Source organism: Genypterus blacodes, unplaced genomic scaffold, assembly GCF_046128005.1.
Source record: "Genypterus blacodes isolate CSIRO-AG114 ecotype Tasmania unplaced genomic scaffold, CSIRO-AGI_Gbla_v1 ptg000139l_1, whole genome shotgun sequence".
NCBI lineage: Eukaryota > Metazoa > Chordata > Actinopteri > Ophidiiformes > Ophidiidae > Genypterus > Genypterus blacodes.
In genome coordinates this window covers 1,341,337-1,364,998 of record NW_027466941.1, presented here as the reverse complement: position 1 = coordinate 1,364,998, position 23,662 = coordinate 1,341,337, and the positions used below count along the sequence as shown (strand labels likewise).

Below are 23,662 nucleotides of genomic sequence, written 5' to 3'. Positions count from 1 at the left end.
CCAGTCTCCTCTGGCAGGCAGGCAGCAGCTGGAGCCACACCTCCTCCTCCTCTTCCTCCTTTTCCTCCTCTTCCTCCTCCTCCTCCTCCTCCTCCTGCTCCTGCTCAGGTGGGCTCATTTCCATACCTGCCCACCACGCATAACACAATATGACCGATACAGATACATTTCTACAATTATTTGTATTTCAGATGAATTTAAAGACACAGCCAAATGCCAAACTAGTCCCAATATTGTAGATTCAAGATTCAAGACAGTTTATTGTCAAAGAATTTGCAAGTAAATGAAGCACTCCCTGTGTGTTTAACTTTTCCATGTTTGTCTTTGTCTTGCTGTGGTTTTAGTCACAGTTGGTGCTCCCTGTTATAATGTAAATAGAATAAATATTAAAGACCCCAAAAGCCTTTAAATGGAATTCTGTAGGATTTTACTATGAACTCATGTCTAATCTTGAGTTGTGGGTCGTTTTGGCTGCAATGTAATGCAAGTAATGTAGGATGCTTAACACTTTTTGAATTTACCAACCTTAGCTGATGCCGTTTCATTCATGCTCAGTACTTTCAACAGCACAAGTAAGTATCCAATCACTCGACCGATGTCATCTGAACTCTGCGCAAAAAGAAATGATCAGTTTCACATCTCTGCTTGCACCTCCCTCTGTCTCACAATGGCTGAAGGACACCATGTTTCTTCTTAAACTCGTGAAAATCAAATACATTATGAAGCTTCATCACAAATAGCAACCATTTCTATCTCACTTCACAGGCGGGCCTGGATGGTGGTGTGTCAATGTGGGGTTGTGTGGTCTGTTTGTCATCCTTTAGTCTTAGTTCACATAAACATTACACAGCCGGGTTCTCTTTATGGTTTTTAATTCTCTTCTTTTTCTCTGTCTTCTCGTTTTACAATTATTCATGAGAAAGAACGTTATTATTCACCACCTGTACAACCCCACTGTATAAGTCAGTAGCTCAAGTCACTATTTATTTGTCTCCTGTGCATTTGATCCACGTGTATTTCCCATTTCCATGGTCTTGTGAATATTTCTTTCAATTTTCTCTATCTTTCCCCCCCTCTGTATAAAAACTGTATAAACTCTGTCTTGCATGCTCATTGTCATGTCAAATACTTTCCTCGATAGAATTATTCAACCAATGACTAACAAGTCGTTACTGAATCACTCTCAAGGAATCAATAAGTTTTGTATTTTTGCTTGAGAAGACTATCATTTTTCTCAATAAGGAGATTGTGATTGTTCATTGATTGAATAAATTAGCAAACATTGCATTGTGTAAGTGATCTTACAGGATTCCTAGCTATTTAAAAAAATAAACAAAAAACTTTATTTGTACAGCACGTGCAAATATGCAGCCCAAAGTCATTAACAGCAGAACAGTTTGTTCCTAACTGACCTTCCATCATCTTCATTTATTTCTTTATTTGGAAAGTGACTTTTAATTAGAAGTTACTTCCAATTTCTTTTGTTTTGTTTTTTGTTTTTTTTAACAGGTACATTTAATTAAGTGATAAGATAATGAATGGTAATTCTTCAGGAGAATGTGGGTCCAGAGAGTTTCGGTGATGACTCAAACATTTTTGGCACTGACACAGGAATAATCAAAATGAGGAAATGCTCTCTACTTTATGCAAATGTGACTTACTGTTACTCTGAATAAGTCCTGGTTTTTCCCCCGTCAAAAATAAATTGTTTTATTTTTGTTTAATAAAACAAAATTATAATTCCTGGAACATCTTTTCCTTGTTCTGTTCTGTGTTGAGGGTTCAGTTGCTCAATTATTTTTTGGCACTGACAGAGGAATCATCAACATGAGGAAATTCAATTCAAATGTGAAAAAGCTACATAATATTTTGTAAAAACACAAAATATAAATTTAAAGTTATCTCCATTCTGGGATAATAAATTTCAACACCAATGCTGGGAAACTGGAATGGTTGGAGGGTTCTTTCCAGTTTTCCAGCGTTGAAGTCACACATTTACTGTAGCGTTTTAAAAGCTTGTGGCACTGACTACTTGTTCTACTGTTTCATCGTCCAAAGGTCCTTCCAGAACTCAGATCGGATGTCACCAAATAGGGCAAAAATAAATGATAAAAGGATATGACACACTGTACGTTCACTTGTGCGTCATGGAAGCTGAGGGACTTGGGTTCATCTATAAACTATGACTGACTCTGTTTGAACAGCATATGAGGTGCCTAACATTGTTCCTGGGTTGTGTTGTTATGTACTTGCCGTGTCTGTGTGGTTTTCTCACCGTGAAGGACACCAGGTTAGGTGAAATGGAAATAGAAATTGCCCACAGGTGTGAATGTGAGCATGAATGAATGTGTCTCTCTCTGTATTAGACTTGTGATGGATTGGAGACCTGTCCAGCATGTAGTCTGCCTCTCCCTCAGTGAAGACTTTGAACGGCTCCAGCATCTGCCATAGGAGTAGGAATATCTGGAGTAGTAAGAGGCAGGAGAACAAGAAATTGTTTGGGTACTTAAATGAGAACTCAAGCTCAAAAGCAGAATTTGAGGATGATAACTTTGAGCTTGTGTGAGCGCTAAACACTTGAAGGCCATTCACAGTCCACATCTCAGCTCGAGGAATGCCAAGGAGTGTCTCTCCTAGGACACGCCCATTCTTGCTATGTTCATACCTCATCAGCCAAAATGTGAGTTTGACAGAGAAGAATGACAACCTGCCAATATATACTGTACATGGTCTATTGTTAGTGTGCAACAAAACCTGAACAGCATCTCTGCTTTGAGATGTTCCACACCTCATTAGAACCAATCAGGTACACCCATAGACTCCACAGAAACCATAGAAATGTTATAATCAGATTTATTTATCGCCAGAACACATTTATTATGCAGCTAGGTTTAATTATCCTTAGATATTTTGAAGACATTTTGTTTTCACGTGACACAGACAGTGAGGCTAGTCAGCAGACAGAACCTTGGGCGTGGCAATCCTCTCCTGGTCTCAGGGATTTATAAGGATAAGCATGTGTTCACCGTGACCTGTGGGCCAACGAGATCCAACCAAAGATCAAAGGTTCCTTAATCAGTGTGGTGATATGAATTGATAGGCAAATATTGTGGACTCCACCTTATCACACAAGGACAACAGGCTATTCCCAGCAGTCTGTTGACTTCATCGTCACTTTCAGCTTTGGAGGATTTCACATTTCATTTCTGTTGGGGAATTTTTTCAGCATGATATTGGCGATTCCTCAAAGATGTTACATACACCTCCTTAATGTTAACTTGTTATGTTACAGTGAAGTCCCAGAAATGTGGATACACCCACTGTTGTACATGAACATGGGTGTCCTGGCAATAATTGCAGACAAGTGGAAAGTACAGATTACAATGAAACAAAGGAAAAAATACTGTGAGCAGTATAGGAGACAACCAAACAACCAACCAACCAAACAAACAAACAAACAAATACTCACATTCTCACAAATGAGCAACTTGAGATACCACTTGAACTTAGTAATCAGGGGATCATGCTATAATTAGAAAAGCACTCATTAGAGGGGCACGGTAGTGAGCACAGATGCCTCACAGCAAGACGGTGCCTGGTTTAAATCCCAGGTCTGCCCTGAGATGTTAGTTCTTGGGCGTTGCACTGGGTGGCAACCCTCTGTGCGTAACAGCCAGGATGAGTCAAATTTAAAGAATGAGTTATTGCATGGGAGGCAATTAAAAAACTTAAGCCAAAACACAGTGCAACCAGTTTGGGTGGTTACAAATAATTAATTAAAGGGATCAATGAATTAGAGAACAAAACAATCTGTACTTTAATTGTGCAACCTTCTGATTTGCATATTAAATCTAACCTGAATCACCCGCCATCGTGAGACACTCCCCGCTCACACACGTCACATGCTTAACTACATGCTGTTAAGAAGCTTCCAGAAGCAGCAGCAGCAGCGCCTCTAAACGAATGTTCACCGGACGTGACTCTGGTGAGGCGAGCACCCCCAGCTGACTGCTCACAACATATTGTAGGGGATCTTCCCTTCCACATCTGCTTCACGTTAGAGCCCGGGGGTCTGTAAAGGAGGATCCAATACTCTCTCTCTCTCTGTCTCTCTCTCTCCCTGTCTCTCTCTCTCAGTGGGGGGTGGGGGGTTGGGGCTAGTGGCAGGAGAATGCCTGATACACGCCACACTCTCACACACAGCTTCGGGGCCAGAGGCTGCCATGTAAGTTATACAAATCAGGTACAATGAGATTAACTTTGTTTTATTTTGGTTTACACAACAACCCCCCCCATAAAAAAAACACCCAAACAATACAGAAAATGTATGTTGCTCAACCACTTGTAAGCACGCACATGCACTCATAATCACACAGAGATGCGCTTCTTTTCTACGGGGAGGTTTCTCAAGGAGACACAGATGTTGTAGCCCAAGTTAAGACCCACAATATGTATGAGCTACAGCGATACATTATGACGTAACAAAAGCACAATGGCTTGATTTGTCTTTGACCTACATCCGTGTACAGCCATAACACCGTGACCCTATCCCCAGGTAACAGGGCTCGGTTGACGCTTAATGTGACAGGCCGCAGTACCTGCCGCTGTAGGATGGGAGACGATGGGGCCCCCCCCGCTCGGGTCCCCTTCGCGTTCCCGTCAGTATAGTGGGGTCACCTCCGGGCCAGCTCGCCATGAATCAGACCCAGATGTGGTTCTGAAGTCGGATTGGCATGTACTTTCCAACAGCGCACCCGCCCCAGCCGCACACGTCAAAAAGGGACCCCCTCCAAATCCCTCCTCGGTTTTTGTCACCAGCTGTTCTCATCATCGAGTGAATAACTACACCAACCCCGAACAACAACACGTTAGTCATCTCCATGGTGACGCTTACTGCACAAACAAATCAGGCGGAATTTTGTGGATTGCACAAACCTTTAAATATGGACTTGGAAGGTGCCACCTAGCAATAAAATGTGTTGTTATCTTAATAACAAACTTATTCTTAAGGAACTAACACTTTTACAAGTTCAGCCTGTGTGGATAGCCGTATACAGACATGCATCACAGGAGCTGTTTGAAAGGCTCATTGCCAGTTACCTGTTTGATGTAGGCCACAGTTCAGCTCCGTATTATCTGTTTATCTCCTGCAATAAAAACCTTCAGGCCACCGGCTATCTTTCCTCTGGAGAAGGCCGAGTGGAGCTGCCGTGAGCGAACACAGGCAGAGGAAGGCAGATACCAACTCCTTCATTCTCTTGACCCCTGACCTCTGTTGTTTGTAACTGTTACTACTACCTCCTGTAACAATTTCCCCCCCTGATATTTCACCCATGACTCCTTCCTCTGTCCTCCACCCTGCCCCTCCCCTTGAACATCATTCATGTATCTGTTCATGTCTCCTATCTCTCATGCTACTTTGATAAAATGCTAATAAAACAAATTAGATATTGGAAATCAAACAATAAAACTGCTAATGTTATGTCAATGACAAGAAAAGCACCGTATGCAAAAGCCGGACCTCTGAACAATGTTTCTGGCAAGTATGTACACGTACACACACACACACACACACACACACACACACACACACACACACACACAAGCGCCCTCTCCAATTATAGCAGTTAATATATAGGATTGCACAACCCCTCTAAATCAATGCTGTCAGGTGCACTGCCTGGTTCGAGGATTTTCTGGAATGTTACTAGTGTCACACTGACATAAAGAGGAACAACACCTTCCTGCATGTATTCAATGATCTCACAATCTTTCTGATTACTTTTAAAACGCTTCACAATGACACATTATTACTGGCACATTAAAGGAGGGATTTGTTCCTTAAATAAAATGCTGCAAATTGATACTTGAAAAACATTCTATTAATATGCCCACAGCAGATAGGGAAGTCTAAATTGTTAATGCACACGCTGGCATTAGACTAAGAGGTTATTTTGAGGTTTGTCGTTGGAGGAATTTAGTCAGACCCGTTTTTCAGCCTGCGGATGAGTGAGTGTCAAACCTGCATCATTGTTTTGGTGCGTTGTCGTCACCGTGGTTTTACAATCAGGGCGCTGCTCGACACCACATCTGTGAGTGAGCTGGAAAGACTGTGCGGGATGGGGGTGAGGGAGGGGAGGAGCAGAAAAGTTTGGAAGTTGGGGGTTTCAACAATGTCCTACACAACCCAGAGAGAGAGAGAGGGGAAGGGGGGGGAGAGAGAGAGAGAGAGAGAGAGAGAGAGAGAGAGAGAGAGGGAGGGAGAAGCCATCTGTATTATGTCATGACTGCCGGGGGACTCCACCCTCTGCTCTCGTCTTTCTCTCCCCCACCCTCTGGCTCTCATGAGTGTCCTTTGCTTTACTGCTGTATTGTTCCAGTTTACATGAGCCGTCAACTTTGCCCACTGTGTTATCTGCAAGTTTGTAAGAGCAATCAGACCGTCTGACGCGTTACAACGTCTCTGTCTTCAAACGCTTCCACCTCTACGTCTTGGTTGTGTGTTTGTGTGTGTGTGTGTGTTTTTTTTAGTCAAATGCCAAATTCCTCCCCCATGGCTCCACTTTCTCCTTTTCTATCTTTTCCATCTGGTTACCGTTTTCCCTTTTATTTGCTACTAATGACCATCCACCTTCCCTGTGAGATGGGCAGCCTTGTCCACACTCGTCCAGAGCGTTTGATCTTTGCCTTCACTCTTGTAGCACCACCTGAAAAACCAGACGTGGCCACGCAACAGCCTGTAATTAACTCTAAGTTCCACTCCAGTGAAAAGTCAAAGGTAACAGGAAAAAAGAAATGGAAATTCCAGCCCAATTTCTAAACAGGAACTATTCAGTAAATACAAGAAGGTCTCTCAAAAGCCTCGAAGAAAAGGAACAACAATAATATATTTCACAGAACAGCTTCGTCAGCACCACGTCATTCTACCTCCATGTTACTGTACAGTAGCAACCGTATCAGCGGCAGAGCATATTGTATATTTAATCCACATCGCATCCAGACCTACTGTGATAGCACCTATCAATCATCTATCGTAACGGACATATGAAGAAGTCATTTAAGAATCAGATACAGCAACTTACACCTACAAACAAACAGACATATGCAGGTGAAAATAGACCTATTGAGTTTCTGTAAGTAACACAACGAGGACAAACCCTGTAATAAATCTACCATAACACATGTGCAAGCACACACACACAGCAAAGCAAAGCTGTATTAGACAATAACAGTTGGGGCTTTAACAAGGCTGTAAACCCTTGCAGTTCACCACAGAGGCTAATTTGAAGGACTCTGCTCCCTTTAAATGAGCGTGTTGGTCAGTTGGCCTGGATGTTTGCTTTGATATGGATAATGCAGCCTTGGGAGTAAATAATATTCAGATATGGGGTGGTAGTGTTGGCAGTATTCATCCTGCTGTAATAAAAGTGTGCCGGTAAACGTAGGACAGCACTAATTAAATGTATGTGTACACTGTAGGTGGGACCTGGGAGAAGAGTAATGCTGTCCTCCACTTCATGCAGCCGACGCTAAATTAATTTTATTATCAATATGTTAACTCTGGGAATATGAACATCATTTATATGCAAACTGTATGTTTATCCTGCTGATAGACGATGATATAAAAGCTCAAGCTTGAACTCTGATCTAAGGATGTTTGCGTCATCCCTGTGACTTGTTGTTTGTCTGCTTTTTCTGCCACCTGCTGGCCAGTTGGCAAAGCTCGCTGTGTGTTTGTTTCATTACCACAGGGGTGAAATTTCAAAAAACTTCATGTGCAGATTATGTGAGCTTACTGAAAATGTCACACATTCCCAGACAGTGAAGTATTATTGTCCTATAGCCACTGACAGCTGTTGATTGATCAATCGATTTAATTTATTTGCTAAATGAGAATACAGTCCAGGATTTAGTCTCTCAGGAAATCCATCACACAGAATCTCAGTAGATAAACTCAATGCATGTAAATTACCTAAAATGTACAAACCAGAACCTTATTAAAGAAATGAAAAATATAAATTCAAGGTCTGTAACATCTTGGAGCTTCAGTGTTTAGATGATGATCTCATTTCTTTGCTCTGTGCCCGTTTATAAAAGGACACCTGCATACTTGACTTATTATACAGGACATCAGCATGTTCAATAGACTGAACCTCCTTAGATTTTAATTTCCCAAAAATGACGACACCCAGACAAATATCTTGGGTCAACCCCACATAGAGTATACACATCAACAAGGCGCCAATTCAGCTTGTTCCTGATGATTCCTCCCTATGTTCGTCAGTGAGTTCAGCTTGAGCTCAACGCTTATTAGTTTACTCAACTACTTTTGTTCAAACTCCTGACATTCTGGAGCTCGATACAAAGTGACCTTTTAAAATGATTTGTTTCCTTATTCATAGATATGCATGTTGTGAGTATTTTTAAATAGGAACTTCAGGCAGACTATAAAAGAAACAATCATAATCCTATCAAAACAGCCATGAACCACAAAACCGATTTGCTCGTTTCAGTCAGATTTATTTACAGTCTGTGGGAGAGAAACTCTCTTGTGCAATCGATTAATGGAATTCAACAACTTCTTTTTTTTTCTTCCTTTTTTTTTTTTTTTTAAATAATACAGCATCAACATTTGAAAAGAACCAAAAAATAAAATTTTACATTTAAAGCTTTGTATTGTTGTTTTTATATAGCAGGTGGTCTTGAAACGATAGTGGCACTATGGAAATGTGACAAACTTGCAATACAAACTATTTTTAAAGAACCTTGTTGAAGCTGATCAACACTTATTACTGAAATTGAAATAAAGGCGATAAAAAAAAAAATCACTTTATGTTAGCTTGTGAACACAAAGTATAATAGGATGCTGTCACTTAGTAATAAAAGAGTTAAAAGTCTCAAACAAGCAGAAGCAAACACACTTCAGTCTTAGGCACTAGATCACTCATACTACACTCTGCATGCTAACATAGAAAAACTATACACAATTACACATCTGTGACGGTATCAAAACAATATACAACAGAGGAAAAGTCAGCATTATGGATCAAAACAACTCAGCTTGGTTTTAAACATGAGGGAAGTGATAAAACTGAAAGCGAGAGGACCGTCGAGATATTTCAACAAATCCGATCTCGTGCCGTCACGGACGATGGAATGAGGGAAGCAGGGCGACGACCGCCTGTGCAGCTGTCAGAAGGTACTACAAAGCTGGAGCCATCGTCGAGGATGACAGCTGAAATGGCTCTATTTGACACTTATACTTGGACCAAAGGGTCAAGTGAGATAAGAGATATCATATCATACCATCAATCTGTCCACTAAGTGGCGTAACAGAACCACGCATCTGTCTCCTCTGTCTCCGTATATATTTGAAGGAAGGCAGAGGGGACAGAGAGTGGGCAGAGGGGACAGAGAGTGGGCACAGGATGCTATCGGCTGAGGGGAGGGGTACAGAGGTGTGACTACCTGGCTGGTCTGGTCGTTCAGAAGCCCGATGGCGTCAAAACATTCATATCCCGGGGTTTCAGTTTATGTGGCCGTTGGGGCGCTTTCTTCGCCTCGATGCCTGTGATTTCTATCTTGGGGGGCATGAAGCTGGCGGGGTCGTCCACTTTTAGGTTAATCTGGGGCATTGTGCCGTCCATGGTGGAGGATTTGTGCAGGCCAAAGTAGGACTGTAGTGAGAAGCCTGCAGGGGGCGGGAGAGAGCAACAGATGGTGTGAAACCAAGTAAATCTGTGTTAAAGCGACAACTTTACAACTAGTAGTGAAACCAATTATGATACTTTCTGTTTGAGGTGGTGAGATGCAGGAGAGGACGTTGACGCCTTCCTTACCCGTGCTGGTGTCAGAGCCTGGATCAGTGGGGGACTTCTGCACCACAGACCGACTGCCGAAGAAGTTCCACCGCTCGCCTCCCCCTCCACCGCCTCCCTCGTTTCCTCCCATGTCAACGTCGAGGTTGAGACTGCTGAGCTCCGGGGTCGAGAGAAAGGGCGCAGGACTCAGCTGGAACCAGCTCCTGTGTGAGGGGGCGAGCGGGGACAACGAGGTGAGCACAGCAGCAAATGATAAGAACGACGTCAAGCAGCAAGAAACTACAGCCAGCAGGTTTACTGAGATTATGTTCCTGCATGTTGCATATTCTATGCAAACTAGCTACATTTCCTAAATCATTTACATTTTGAAGCCAACTAATCACCTGGTTAGTCATGACACACTGACCCTGGCTGTATCTTGGTGTGAGCACATAACAAAAGTCATATTTGAAATGGAAACAACACAACTAAGATTGAATGCTCTATGAATTCAACCCGACGACAGCAGCTCGACGCCCACCTGCGACTGAGAGATGGCGATGCGTGGGGACTAACGGAGGGGGTGACGCAGGGGGTGACACACGGGGTGACGCAGGGGGTGCCACTGGGGGTGGATTGTGCTGATGATGTTAGCCTGTCCTCCTTGCAGTCCCCGCTTGGCATCCTCAACTTCTGCAGAACAGAAAACAAACAAACAATCACAATACGGTCATCAAACAAGGAATATCAAGGAAAATACAGTCGGTGGCCACGATATGAGAGTCAGACGTACAATCCAATACAAACACCTTCCTCTGAATTCTACCTTTGTGAAGCTGATCATCTGTTGACACTGTGTCAGAGAGATGATGACTGTATACTGCTGGATACAACGAAGAGATTCAAAACTAATTCTTTCCCCCACGTCCATATTTACTCGTCAGGTCTGACACCTACAGAAGCAGAACATGTATGTGACAGAAATGTTCCCAGCATTGATTTTATTGAGGGAGCAAACGGGCAGAGATTACGCAATAACAAAAGGTCATGTATGTTTTTTTTCTGGCTCTGCAAATGACATTACAAAACAATTCAAAGTGCAGAGTGCGTCAGTGATCCCTGGAGCCAATCACCTGTGTCCCTGTGCTATGGGTGTGCGGAGAGAGAGAGAGCAAGAGAGCAAGAGAGAGAGAGAGGGAGGGAGGGAGAGAGACACGAGAGCATCTCTGGCCCGTTACCAGGGTACACAAAACTGTGGCTGTAGGCCATGGCCTGTGGTGTCAATGGTTCATCCCTGTGCTCTTAAAACACCATGGCAACAGTGCAGTATGTCACATTCACTCCCTACATTGTTGTCTGAATAAACTGGGATTATATGTGCTGAGCCATTCTTTGTTGTAATATTCAAATACTAATGCTGCAATGAAAACATGCTGACTCAGAGCCTTCCGGAAGGCAAATGAGAGGATGAAGCAGCACAACACCTGCAGAGCCCCGTCCAGGTGCACACAAGCACATTCTTCACATAATAACACAACACTATGCAAACGATAACAAATCACATCATGAGCAACTGTACTTGCCTGGACACTGATCTCTATTTCAGTTAAAAATGCAGGAATGAGTAGTTCAATGTTCAGTCTCCAACCCATCAGGGTATCATCACACACATGTCCCAAACATCTGTCCAAATCCATGCCCAACACATGTGAGCGTTCCCGCGTTCTGCTCAATGCAGTGGCCATAGTGCAAATGGATAACAGGGGATGAACGGGGAGTACACTCGTGACCTTTGAACCCTGTGTACTATGTGGTAACAGTGTTTGTTGTGGCCCTGCCCGACCCACGCCAAACTACAGCATACTAGGAGAAGTGGCTGCTTCACTTCACTGTGTACATTACTACAGATATACGATCATCACATACACAAAACATGTACTCTGACCGAGCCTGTACATGGTGTGTGCGCACGTTATTCTGTTTCACAAACGTCTAGTGCAGCTGAAACACTACAAATGATTGATGGTACGACAGCTTCCACGCGAGTAATTAAAGTTTAAGCGTTTCTTCTGTGACGGAACAATGGAGAGAGACAAACAAACATACAAACAGAAGCCCCGGTCACTTTGTTAGGCGCACCCAGGCCGAAGCAGCACACACATAACCCCGCACAGACATGGAGGCTGACCGCTAGCCGCCGCTAAGCTACCTGCGATGGACCAAGTTCACTACTCCAATTTTCACCCAAGACAGCGTTACATTCGGTGGTGATACATACCAAACTTCATGTTGATATAGCCGACATAAACGTAGCGCCGGCTGATACTTGAATGTTACACATAAACCCGTTTAACTTAGTTTAGCTCGGGTATTTGCTGCCCAACAATGGCCGAGGTTGCTAAGGCTAGCTTCCAGTCAGGACCGGTTGATACCAGCAGGCGATGTAGAAGTAGCGAGTAGAAACCGACTGGTTAGGGTTGCATGACTTACCTTTTTATGATAAGATTTCTTTTACATTCCAGCCCGATCAATTTCTTCGATTTTTCCATAATTAACTGTTTTCAGAATTTTAGGCCGATGTTATTGCTCAAAAACCCAAACGGTACAGCAGGGCCTCGTCTGAGTGTAACAACTTGTTAGGAGCTCCGTGATTGGTCCGTTTGGAAAAATAGGGGGGCACGACTCATTAAGAGGCGTTACCTGGCAACGTTACAGGAAGACGCGCCACAGATATTACATAATGTGTTTACCAGGAGGGGATGAAGACGTAATACCTCTTGTTTTTAACAATAAGTGGCGTAACTTCAAAGTTTTATCTGCTGACATAATTATTTGTAAGGATGTTTTTGTTGTCATAACAACAGCAGCCAGACACACCTTATGACTCATGTTCCAAACTAACATTTATGGAATATTAATTTGGTGATTAGGAGACATTTTAGTCTACCAAAATCTGCATGATATACTTTTATTTAATTGTTCATTTTTGTTTAATTGTCTAATTTATATTTTGGATTGTGCTTCTGTAAGATCACAACAACCTAGAATGTAGGCGACCTTGTCATAAGTCAATGGACAGCAGGTGAAACATAAGCATGTGGGCTGGTGTAGGCACACACACACACACACACACACACACAAACAAATCATGCTCACATGACTTTCAAACCCTTTCAGTGGTAAAATGCTGAATGAGCAACTGACACAAAAGTTCAATGAGTGGAACACATCGTTCAATGTCTGGCAGACAGTATTGCTGTTAACAAGACGTAAAGATTTAGACTTTGAACTGACATTTCTTCATACTCACTGGTAAAGTGCTGTCACCCAGGCGGTGAAAGCGAGTCTCCTCGGCAGCGAGGCCCTTGTGGGGGGTATAGCCAGCATCGGTCAGCCCGGCCCGGTGCTCAAACCTCTGGAGGTTCTCTTGAGTCTGCTCTAGGAGAAGACATACAGGCATACAGTCAGCATGGGAATGCCCCATAGCTCACTGATACTCTACAGATTGTATTTCCATGTTTGTTAGCGAGGATAACAACTGTTTAGACAAGAAGACAGTGAGTGAAACAGACTTGAATGGGGAAGTTTCAAACATTCAAGTGTTTTTCAGTATTTTCACATCCTTATTCCTGCAAATATGTATCAGTTAAATCACTTAGTCCTCTCAGTTTAAGATGTATTGGATTTCTTGACTTACTGGTCATGAGGGAGGTCATTAGAGAGGTGGCTTTAGCTTTCACCACAGGCACTGGGGGCATGGCAGCAGCTGGGGCCTCAAAAGTCAGAGATTTCCCACCCGTCTCTCCTTCCTGATCGCACGAGAACACCAGACCAAACCAGTGTTACACAGATTGCAGAACAAACAAAATACTCAAACGCATGCAACATTTTGAAGGAATAACTTCATATCTACAAAACAATAACAATGCTGTATGTATGAAGAGTGTAAACAAAAGCACCTCAGGAGCGTTCCTGAACCTGCGCTGTGGGATAACAGGGTCCTTCCATAAAATATTCAAAGGCACGTCTGGAGGTGGTGAATGCATGGGGGCGTCCAGGTGTTCATCATAGCTAATGTTACGTCTCCTCATTCCACTGGGAGATGAGAAGCCAGCAAAGAATCCGGTTGACGTACCAGATTCCAGTGCTGAGGGATCGGAGCAATGGAAAAATTAAGCAAAAGGCTGAATGACTGGGATCATGTCTGTATGCAGAGATGTTTAAGAAATGAAAAGCTTAAAAGGGAATTCTTCGACAGCACCCAAACACTGCTGTAGCTTTCTTATCACCATCCTTCTCACTACATATATCTGCATCAACCTCTTCCTCCCACCACTTCTCATCATCTCACTCTGCCCTAATCATCCTCATCAGAAGAAGAAGAAGCATGTGGCCGTCTTACCTGGAATGTCTCCCTGTCTTGAGGACATTTTGCAGTCAGATCCAAGCGTCCAAACACAGCCGACTCTGGAAGGTGACAGTCTAGTTGGTTGACTCTGTTTTGCTTTGGACTCCGAACCTAAACACTTAAACACATGAGACCGCACTGTTAAAGGGCCATCGAGCCAATCTGAACCTGATCCCATGTTTGATGTGAACCCTGCCTCCAACAGCCAGAGGAAAAGATGGTCAGGCGGGCCAATATATAAAATGTCAGGATGTCAGATGATGAAACATTAGAGGCAAACACAGCACAGGTTTGGACATGGTGTACTGGACGGCTTCCAGGCAGCCCTAAATAGAAGCGGGTGATCAGGTTACAGGCAGTGTCATTAATATAGCAGTCATGTATGTCAAACTATGTCAAAGTTACATCACAGTCTCACAGGATCATGTCTCAGCATGGCAGAGGAAAGCAGGAATCACTTAATCTGAAGGTGAGCATTCTTTAAAGGGGATCTCCTGAATGAGCTCAGTCTTATTAAATGAGTGTGTCGTGTGTCAGCAGTGACCCTGAGACACATGCAGCTCAGTATCTGCACAGATTTTGCATTTGTGTTTCTGTCGCCAGTATTTTCTGCTCCGTGTATTTTCCAGACAGTTGGCTGTCGGTCAGTGGCTGATAACGTCAGCAGTACGCCAGATACAGTGACTTGCAAAAAAGGGGAACAGTGAAGTCGCAGCACCACGAGTCTGTTAGAATGACGACCAAAATAAACTGTGGGTAACTAATAAGAATCAATGAAACGATTCTGACATGCAAGGAACAATTCCTCGTCAAAAGATCAATGAGAACCTAAAACAATAGAACAATAAATCATTCTGCAGTTTGGTTTATTCAGTCAGCTGTGTGCGTGTTCACTAACACGTTATATCCTGTGTGTGTTTTCAATATAAATCATAGACGACAGTGATTTGTGTATGCATGCATGCGAGGAACACTCACCTCAATCTGATTTCTGCAGAGGATTCCAGAGAGATTTTCTGTTACAGTGGCGAAGGTTACGAAGAACCGAATGTACAAATACTGTATGTTTGTTCGCCCATGACTTTTGGACGCGCAGAGTAAACAGTGAACGCACCTCCGACAGCAGAGCCGGCGGAAGTGATGATCCGACCCGAACTGCTGCTGCTGCTCGTCTAAAAGAGAAAGTGTTTAGGAATACAGAGTGTGTGTGTTGGGATATAACTGACATCCGCACCTCCCGGCAGTTATATGGATCATATGTATTAGCAACGATGATGAAGTATAAAATACTCGCCTTTAATCCTCTGATGTCTTAAGTTATTTTTGACATGTTCCTTTTCGTTAATTGATTAATTAAAGTCTGCATTGTGAAACAAAACTATTCACTTGTTTTGATTGATGGATTGGCTTGTTTTCTTATTTAATTTTGTTTTAATCTTTCTCTTTGCTGAAAAATTTCTACTTCTAGTTTCAAGTTGGAAGTCACAATTCAGACACCATAACACATATTTGCACTCTAAGTATGACTTCGTTTTAAAGAGACTGTGAAGTGAATTGATTGCTGATGATCTAGAGATTAATCAGGGGAGGCAGGTATTAGCACACACCGGATGGGAGGGGCCAGAGCATTACTACATAGGTATGCAAAACTTCAGTGGAATAAAGAAACAAGTAGGCAGATAAGTAGTGATATTCATTTGAAAGCAATCTATTACAATCTCTTAGACAAATGTGCAATTCTTCACCCTTCAGTCCCGTTTATATTTTTTAAGAGGTTTGTTTTGATTTAATTGGCTGCATCAAACCACAAGATGGAGCTGTTGGCACATGCAGCACTACACTACCGACAGAAAACACATTTACTCAATGCCTCATTTCCACTTCGTTTTTTTTATTGTTTGGAGAATTGAAATAGACAAAATATAGAGGAAAATTAACAGCTTGTCACCACTGAACATAAATATATCTTATTTACAAAGAAATGAATGCAGTCAAGTGCAGATCAACAGATAAATAGACAACATAAATACATAGGATTGTCAAAAACATTGTTTTCACATTCTTAACAAGGACTGAAGGTGCATTTCCTGGGGTCACAGGTCATTTGAGCTTCTTAATGGTCCAAGGAGTGAATGAGATGTTCACATCTCAGCTGAGTCGATGCTGCTTGGGGTGGAAGTGGGCACAGTTGGCCTGGCTGTGGTAGCAGCTCTACCTTTATTTCTGTAAATGTAACACAGTGGCACAGGAATTATTATAGGCACAATCTTTCTGTCAAATGTGGTGATTGACAGAAATATTGATAAAAGTGATTGCATGGTCATTGTTGTTGTATTCATGCCACACAGTATACTCACATGATGCGTTCAAGGAGTCTCTTCACTCTAATGTTACTGGGGTCCAGGCAGTACTGGACGCGGTCCTTAGAGGTGATGCTGTTGAAAAGGAATACAGGGTTGAAATACAGATGTAATGAAACTTGGATCATGCAGGTTGAAAGGTCAATAGAAATAGATATTGTGACATTAATTATTTCAAAGGTCATGGAAAAAACTTCTTGAACTTGTATAACTTACACAATCTCCAGTTTGTCACAGAATATACTCGCTGGGTAGATCTGGATGTCTACTAAATCAGACATTCGGCCAAATACTCTCTGTCTGTATGAGCTGCAAATACAGCGTTTTCCTAATTCATGGCCTGGAGAGAGAGAAGAGGAAGGCATAGTGTCATTTAAGTAAAACCCTCTTGACTGTGGAGAATTCCTGTTCACAGCAACACATTCAAAATATAAATCCAAATATAAAAATAAAAGATAAATACTTACGTTGGGCTGCAGACAAGCAGACCAGGACGACCAGGAGCAGAAGAGCTTTAATGATGCAAGACATCGTTGGTTAATCTGACACTGATTATTATTCTCTCTTCTGTTGACGAAAAGTCAAAGACAAGAAGTGTGATGAGAGATGCACTGTGAGGTGTCGCCTTTTAAACCCTTAGACGGCAACCTCATGCTTCCTGCTTCTACTGAAGGGGAAATTTCCCACTCTGGAAACTGAAACTTCAAAACCGCATGAAGAGGTCCCCTATACCACTCATTCCACTCCAGCCCCCTGCTTATATTACATTTATATCTACCCATTTAACAAATACTTTTATCCAAAGTGAGGTACATATATGATGTTTAGATTATAAAATAAAAAGATTAATGAAATAATATTAAAATTTCCATACATGGTGGAATATCATATATCTGTGCTCTCATTATGGTTTTTTGTTTGTTTTTGTTTTATTCTTTATATTTTCTTCCCCTCTGTGTATGAAACAATTTACAAGATGTCTCATAACTGAATGCTCATTGTTATGTCGGATGCTTTCTTAGATGAGAATATTCAGCAAAATATAAAATAAATACAAAATGCTACTTTACTATATCATTATGTAATGGATCTTTATTCATCTATCTGACATTTAGATTCTAAATGCTTTGTATAAAAAGAGTATATGTTAACTGAGTGTGATATTATTTTGAAGGGTTTTTGGCTGCTGAACTGAAACTCTTCAACCACAGTTTTCATGTGACCTATTTAATAGCAAAGAGTGAAAGATGCTACTAGATTTATGAATCAAAACAAGATGAAATAAACCACTCAAGAACTGAATCAAAACAATATCAATGACATTAAAAGAACAACTTACTAAAACAATCCATCCATTCTCTCTTATACTTACACCAAGAGGACTTAACACGTCAACCACCATCACTGAGATTTCATAAAAGATATTAGAAGATAAAAGCTTTAATCAAGTTAGTTTACAAATGTGTGGGTTTGTCTATCTAACATCTGCATGTGTGTGTGTGTGTGTGGGCTGTTAATGGTTGCAGCATTAGACAATGAGGTGCACTTTGGGTCTGTGTGAATCAGTGGTTAACACCTTTACATTTCAGCCTGGCACATACACTCGGAAAATGTGAAGTATGACTGTATCTCTTTCCACTGTAGTTTTTTGGCATTTGCCCTATAGCCAGACATTTACATTTACTGTGTTATATTCAGATAAATCATGACCAGGGGCATGAAATGAATGTTGCACCACAGTTAAAGAAGCAAAAGTCACCTCATCTTAGTTCATTTGTTTATCAGAACTCCAGTTCTGTCCCTGTTCCTCATTATATTCTTTAGTTATTCCACATGAAGACGATGTGGCGTCCGAACCTTTAGAGCAATGGTTTGTGGGAAATGCTCGGTTTCAGTGGAAAGACTGTCTTCAAGTTAGTTTTGGTTTCATGTCCTCTTTAATGTCGTTGGACAGAGGGAAAATCCAAAAACAAGTATTTATAGGCATCAACATTAAAACACAACTCCCCCCTCAAACTTCTCTGTTTAAGACAATTGGAGGAAGCCGGAATAAAAGAAAAGGAGGAGAATCAGAGATATGATTCAGTCAGTATAACAGTAGATGAAGTAGCTTCCTCAGACCTGACACGGCCTGTTTCACTATGTCAGCGGAGCATGTCAGGGTAATGTGAGTGTTCTGCTGTCGTATCTGTCGTATCTGTAAATTGTATTATAAAGCAAACTTGTAGAGTACTAGTAGGAGCCTTGGCTGTGGTATTTGGAGATGAACTTCTATTTCTTTGTGCATGTGGTACATGTGAAACATGACGACGTGCTCAGGTGGTCAGTGTTGAATTCAGAGCTTGACCTCTTTTACCACATAGTAGGTCAATAGGAAGCCCCACTCACTCACTTACACTATATGGCACAACATGTGAGTAATATCAACACTTTCTCTGGGGAAGAGTAGGAAGAAGATGAAAGATCTCACAGTCTTTGGTTGTTCACTGGCCTCACCTGAATTCCATTTCTATCTGAACCCATCGCCATGGAAATACTCAAATCTTAACTTATAAAACGTTTTATAAGAGAAATCTCAAATACTGACATTGGAACTTTTCCTTAACAGTATCAACATATTGTCAAATGTTAAAAGTATCATAGAAATGAAAATGTCCGCTTTCTAGAGTGTGACATCATCAGTGTTATCCTGTTAGCAAGAGTTTAATGTTGCAGCTCATCAAGTTCATGTCCACCTGTTATTTATGATGAAACTCATGTGTGAGCTTATTGCTTGTTTGTTTGTTTATTACTATGTTTTTATATCATTTATATCATTCATTATTCACTATTGTTACTTTGTTTATGTATCATTTTATTTATGTAGTCTTAATCTTTCAAACAACTACAGCTGTTAAGTTGAAACAAAGAAGAGGAGAAGTGGAAAATCTGAGACTGAAAAACCTGATAAAGTTCAGGAGTAAATGTACTTTGCACTCTGGTTGACAGACAGCCAGGCCTGCAGACAGACAGACAGACAGACAGACAGACAGACAGACAGACAGACAAACAGACAGACAGGCAGACAGACAGCAGTAATCTTGACAATTTGTTATGTCTCTTGTATGAATATTTAATTGTTTATTTTGGATTAGAGAGTGCATCATCTCACACCCGAGCTTAATCTTTGTCCGTTCTGAAGTAAACTGTGAATTTTCAGTGAAAATTGTCCTCTTTGTATTGAGGTGAAAGGGGACAAATGTAGTTTTGCGAGTGTGAGGGGATTACCGGCCCAACCATATGTGTGTCTTTTGTTAGCACCATTAAGCCGCTTTACCACAAATGGTGAGAGCATGATGGAATTAAGCAACAGGATATATAAGCGTCATCAGCGAGTCTTCCTCTGCAGACGGAAGGCTATGGCCCACTGCGGTTGCACTTCTCATTTCAGTGTGTGACGCCTCTGGCCAAATCAAAAGTTATGATGAAAGGCAAAGAGGACTTACTGTCAAAAGGATGTTTTTGGAAGACAAACATTCCTCACATGTATGTTAGCTCAGATCACACACATGTGACCTACACACATTCTAATCGCTCCACATACACAAAGCAGAAACTACTTTATATCATTTGTGTAAATGCATCTAATGTGACCCGCCGCCTCTAGCTGCTGTACAAAGATAGCAGTGCGTTTGTTGTCCTGGCCTGTTGCTCGAGGCCAAGAGGTTCAAATCACTTTACTTCAGATTTTGACAACTGTGCTGTAACACTGTAAACGCTGCTCATTCACACAAAGGCCATTTGTAAACAAATCAGATAAGGACTTTGATCATGAGGCTCGCCTGTTGTTTGGTTGTTTGGTGAACTCTCAGTGGAACGGAACTGGGTCAAGGTCGAGCCCAAATGCTTTTGTTTACCTGGAAAAGAGTTAGGATCAGGTAAAATGGGAATTGAACTTGCCCACTGGAACAAGTTAGCACTCAGAGAGCACAAAGCTCTAACAAGGCCGCACTTTTCTTTCTTTCATTCCTTGAACATTTGACCTTTGACCTTTAACACAGAAACCCTGCTAATGATATATCCATCAACCATTTGCGATATTAATGGAAATTGACCCACAATCCACCTCTCCGCAAGATTTCATAAAAAGCCATCAATAATTTTTGTAATGCAAAAAGAGTTCTAAACTTATTGGCTACAAAATGTAAACAACTTTGGGCCCGATGGCGTTTTTGAGACTTTCTGTATCTGTGACTATCAAATTAATTAGCTGACGTCTTGATCAGATGATTCCCATTTAGGAACTGTAAAAGGTTTCATAAAACTCCAGTGTGCATTGAAAGAATTCATGAAAGGAAGCTTTGAAGCGCTTTTGCGACATTACACAATCAAAACACGTAATGGGTGTTAATGTGAAATATTGTCCAGGATAGTGAATGATATAAGTCTGCCCTCTAGTGCATCAGATTATAAACCGAGACCAATGTGTCTGTGACTGTTGCCGGCTTCACACTGAGCTGCTTTGTGCCGCTGACGCATTAAAGGTTTCTTGGCAAAAAAAATATTTTTCTCAGTAACAGAATTTTCATCGACGATCACCTAAAATCCTCCAGTTCTTGCTTGGGCCACACACACTGCAGTAACATGTTGTGGAGCATGTATATGTCCACAGGGGTTCTCTTTGTTACTGCCTGTGCTTCCACAAGCTTGTGTTTACCAGCGCAGGCTCCCACGCTTGTTACCATAGAAACACCAGCAGCTGACACAATCGGCTCAGATAGCAAAGTTAATTCTTTGATACATAAAGGCACCGATCAGAAAACTAAAAACTGATCACACACACTTTTGTCTGAGAGTATCAAAAGGATGATTCATTTATTTAGACTTCACAAAACACAAGAAAGTATAAACGCATTTGCAGATTTGTCCAGTTACATCATTTTACAATTTCGTCAGAATACAACAGGAGTGAGATTAGATAAAGCAAATAATACAAAACAGCAATTTACATTTACATAAATTATCAAAAGTATATTTAAAGATATCCCTTCTACATAATTTCCTTCTATGTACATCTCTCTTTGTGTCAATGTTTCCTGCACTGACAGATAAACAGTGAGACATAATATTGAGATGGGTCGTCTCATATCTCAGCAATGGCCGGCAGCAGACAGGCCCGTACGCGCGCTTGCCTCCATGCCGACCTGCAGTCAGAGATCCACTGGGAGATCAGCGAGTGTTTGATAGTGGGAATGTGTCTCTCCCCCTCTGAGCCTCTATCCACTGTGCTCCCTCTCTCGGCCTCCGGCTTGGATAAGCAGCGTTTTGTGGAGACGTCCTCGTAGGTGGTGTGTGTGCTGGTGTGTAACTCGGGGCAGCTGCCCTTTCGTTGGCATGGGTGGTCTGGGCCGGGGGTGTAGGGGACGCTGTGCGCCCGGGAGCGAGCCTGTCCCTCCACTACGCCCCCATTCTGCCTCATAATCCTCCTCTCTACAAATGTCCTCCTCGCACTCCCTGACAGACAGGGAGAGAGCGCCGAGTTGCTCTGGTGTCCATAGAGATACTCCAGAGGGTCAGAGTTGCCGTGGTAACCAAACAGATCACCACCCAATTGTCTGCTCTCTCTCTCCTGGACATTGTCGGTACGTGCCTCTTTAAAGGTCGCCGATGTGCTCTCGCTGAGCCGTGACGGCCGCAGCCTCTGATGCACAGCGTCGGGCTGGCGTGCGTTGATGTTGTTGGAGGAAGCGTCCCCACAGGGGAAGGTGGGGTGGGCCAGGTGGCAGATGGAGAGGAGGTAGTCCTCTGAGGAGAGAGGATGGCAGTGACCAGAAGACGTGTGGAGCGTGTTGGCTTCATTCAAATCCCTCACCATCTCCTCTGTGCCCTCTCTGATTGTGGGCAGTAGGAGTCTTCTCTTGGACAGAATCTTGGAACGTGGCCGCATAGCTGTGAGAGAGACAAACGGTCAGCATGGTCAGTGTGATGCTCGGTACACAGACTTGTGTGTAAGCAACTGAAAAAGCAATTTTCACCTGTTTACTTTAAGTTTCACCTTAATTTGACAGAATCTCTGACCTCATGTATACAGACCCTCACTTACAGTAACAGCTGGTCTAAACACTGAACACTGATAATGAACACGGTCTTTTTAATTGCAGCTGTCAGGTTCTAGATTATGTCACCATCGAAAGCTATGTTTGATCCAACAGAAATCTGGATGTCCATAACTGACTTTTTGAAGAATCCCATTTGTTTACGTTTCAGACTAATGATTATTCTAAATTGTCTCTGCTCATCCATCTGGATCCTGTTCGGTCGGTCCATCACTGTGATCTGTAGCATTTTCAAACAAAGCAGCTTGTGTTGGCCGACACAGTATGAATCAAATGTATTTCACATGTATGATCCTCTTCTTCCCCGTTTCAGACTAAGCCGCCCTTGCTAACTTTGGAGTGGCAGAGTAAACAACCTAAAATACAAACGGCTCTAACCAGAAACAGCAAAGCGACATAAATAGTGGGGGTATTTTGAACGCCGTCTCAGTCATGTGTAACCGCAGACCGTGTCAGCCTGTGTTTTCTTATATAACCCATATTGTTGTAACCCTGAGTGCAGCCCCACAATGTATTTCGGTCTCGACCTCTATGCCAAAAATAGGTGCCTGGCAAACCAAAATGCCTGCCTCTCCCAGTTTCCTCCAAGGTGCAGCTAAATTTAGACCACACCTTCAGTATACACCAACTAAATATGGCTCCACAGCAGCAGCTCTGGCCCCAGGCACAGAATAGCTACCTTGTGTACTCTCACCTCTCTGCATTTGCCGTATATTAATAATGACATAAGGTTATTTTTTGAATAACTCACCTGCTTGCAGCTGATCTCTGTCCAATGTATCTCTTCTTCTTCTTCTTCTTTCAATCGCAGTTTCTTTGTCTGCAGTCGCGTTTGTAGGCTTTTCTAATTTATGCTGCTGTGTCTTCAGGCAGCAGTGATGCTTCTTCTTCTTCTTCTTCTTCTTCTCCTCCTCAGTGCGCTCTGTAGCTCCAGCTGGCTCTGATCAGAGGCAGCAGTAGAATGCAAATATATCTTCACACATCCCTCCTCCTCCTCCT

The 23,662-nt window shown here is 42.3% G+C and overlaps 3 protein-coding genes and 1 long non-coding RNA gene across 5 annotated transcripts; 1 reads left to right on the top strand and 3 right to left on the bottom strand.

Annotated features, from left to right (window-relative positions):
• Positions 1-8,499: 8,499 nt before the first annotated feature.
• On the bottom strand, positions 8,500-15,400 carry LOC143011904 (putative monooxygenase p33MONOX). 2 transcript variants are annotated; one of them, XM_076164925.1, is made up of 8 exons: positions 15,187-15,400; positions 14,203-14,326; positions 13,760-13,947; positions 13,498-13,609; positions 13,111-13,238; positions 10,342-10,493; positions 9,840-10,024; positions 8,500-9,691 (listed from the first exon to the last, which is right to left on the bottom strand). In XM_076164925.1, the coding sequence occupies exons 2-8, from the start codon at positions 14,228-14,230 to the stop codon at positions 9,486-9,488; spliced, it is 999 nt and encodes a 332-aa protein (XP_076021040.1). In that variant the 5' UTR covers positions 14,231-14,326; positions 15,187-15,400; the 3' UTR covers positions 8,500-9,485. The 2 variants fall into 2 exon arrangements, with proteins under 2 accessions (XP_076021040.1, XP_076021039.1); XM_076164924.1 differs by lacking the exon at positions 15,187-15,400 and having other exon boundaries at positions 14,203-14,496.
• On the top strand, positions 14,488-14,889 carry LOC143011907 (uncharacterized). The gene is made up of 2 exons (XR_012964951.1): positions 14,488-14,677; positions 14,838-14,889. It is a non-coding gene; the product is annotated as an uncharacterized LOC143011907 (long non-coding RNA).
• A 679-nt stretch (positions 15,401-16,079) lies between the features above and the next one.
• LOC143011905 (C-X-C motif chemokine 2-like) lies at positions 16,080-17,163 on the bottom strand. Its single transcript, XM_076164926.1, has 4 exons — positions 17,036-17,163; positions 16,785-16,908; positions 16,566-16,643; positions 16,080-16,431 (listed from the first exon to the last, which is right to left on the bottom strand). The coding sequence occupies exons 1-4, from the start codon at positions 17,097-17,099 to the stop codon at positions 16,350-16,352; spliced, it is 348 nt and encodes a 115-aa protein (XP_076021041.1). The 5' UTR covers positions 17,100-17,163; the 3' UTR covers positions 16,080-16,349.
• Positions 17,164-21,436: 4,273 nt separating this feature from the next.
• On the bottom strand, positions 21,437-23,607 carry LOC143011954 (uncharacterized). The gene is made up of 2 exons (XM_076164977.1): positions 23,415-23,607; positions 21,437-22,496 (listed from the first exon to the last, which is right to left on the bottom strand). The coding sequence occupies exon 2, from the start codon at positions 22,492-22,494 to the stop codon at positions 21,691-21,693; it is 804 nt and encodes a 267-aa protein (XP_076021092.1). The 5' UTR covers positions 22,495-22,496; positions 23,415-23,607; the 3' UTR covers positions 21,437-21,690.
• Positions 23,608-23,662: the final 55 nt, after the last annotated feature.

What these genes read in the sequence shown, in the direction of transcription:
- LOC143011904 (XM_076164924.1), bottom strand. Translation starts at nt 14,386, where the DNA reads ATGGGATCAGGTTCAGATTGGCTCGATGGCCCTTTAACAGTGCGGTCT. An exon ending in AAGACAGGGAGACATTCCAG is followed by an intron (nt 13,948 to 14,202) that starts GTAAGACGGCCA and finishes CCGATCCCTCAG; the next exon opens with CACTGGAATCTGGTACGTCA. An exon ending in GGTTCAGGAACGCTCCTGAG is followed by an intron (nt 13,610 to 13,759) that starts GTGCTTTTGTTT and finishes TCGTGCGATCAG; the next exon opens with GAAGGAGAGACGGGTGGGAA.
- LOC143011905 (XM_076164926.1), bottom strand. Translation starts at nt 17,099, where the DNA reads ATGTCTTGCATCATTAAAGCTCTTCTGCTCCTGGTCGTCCTGGTCTGC. An exon ending in CTGCTTGTCTGCAGCCCAAC is followed by an intron (nt 16,909 to 17,035) that starts GTAAGTATTTAT and finishes CTCTCTCTCCAG; the next exon opens with GCCATGAATTAGGAAAACGC. An exon ending in TGTGACAAACTGGAGATTGT is followed by an intron (nt 16,644 to 16,784) that starts GTAAGTTATACA and finishes CCTTTTCAACAG; the next exon opens with CATCACCTCTAAGGACCGCG.
- LOC143011954 (XM_076164977.1), bottom strand. Translation starts at nt 22,494, where the DNA reads ATGCGGCCACGTTCCAAGATTCTGTCCAAGAGAAGACTCCTACTGCCC.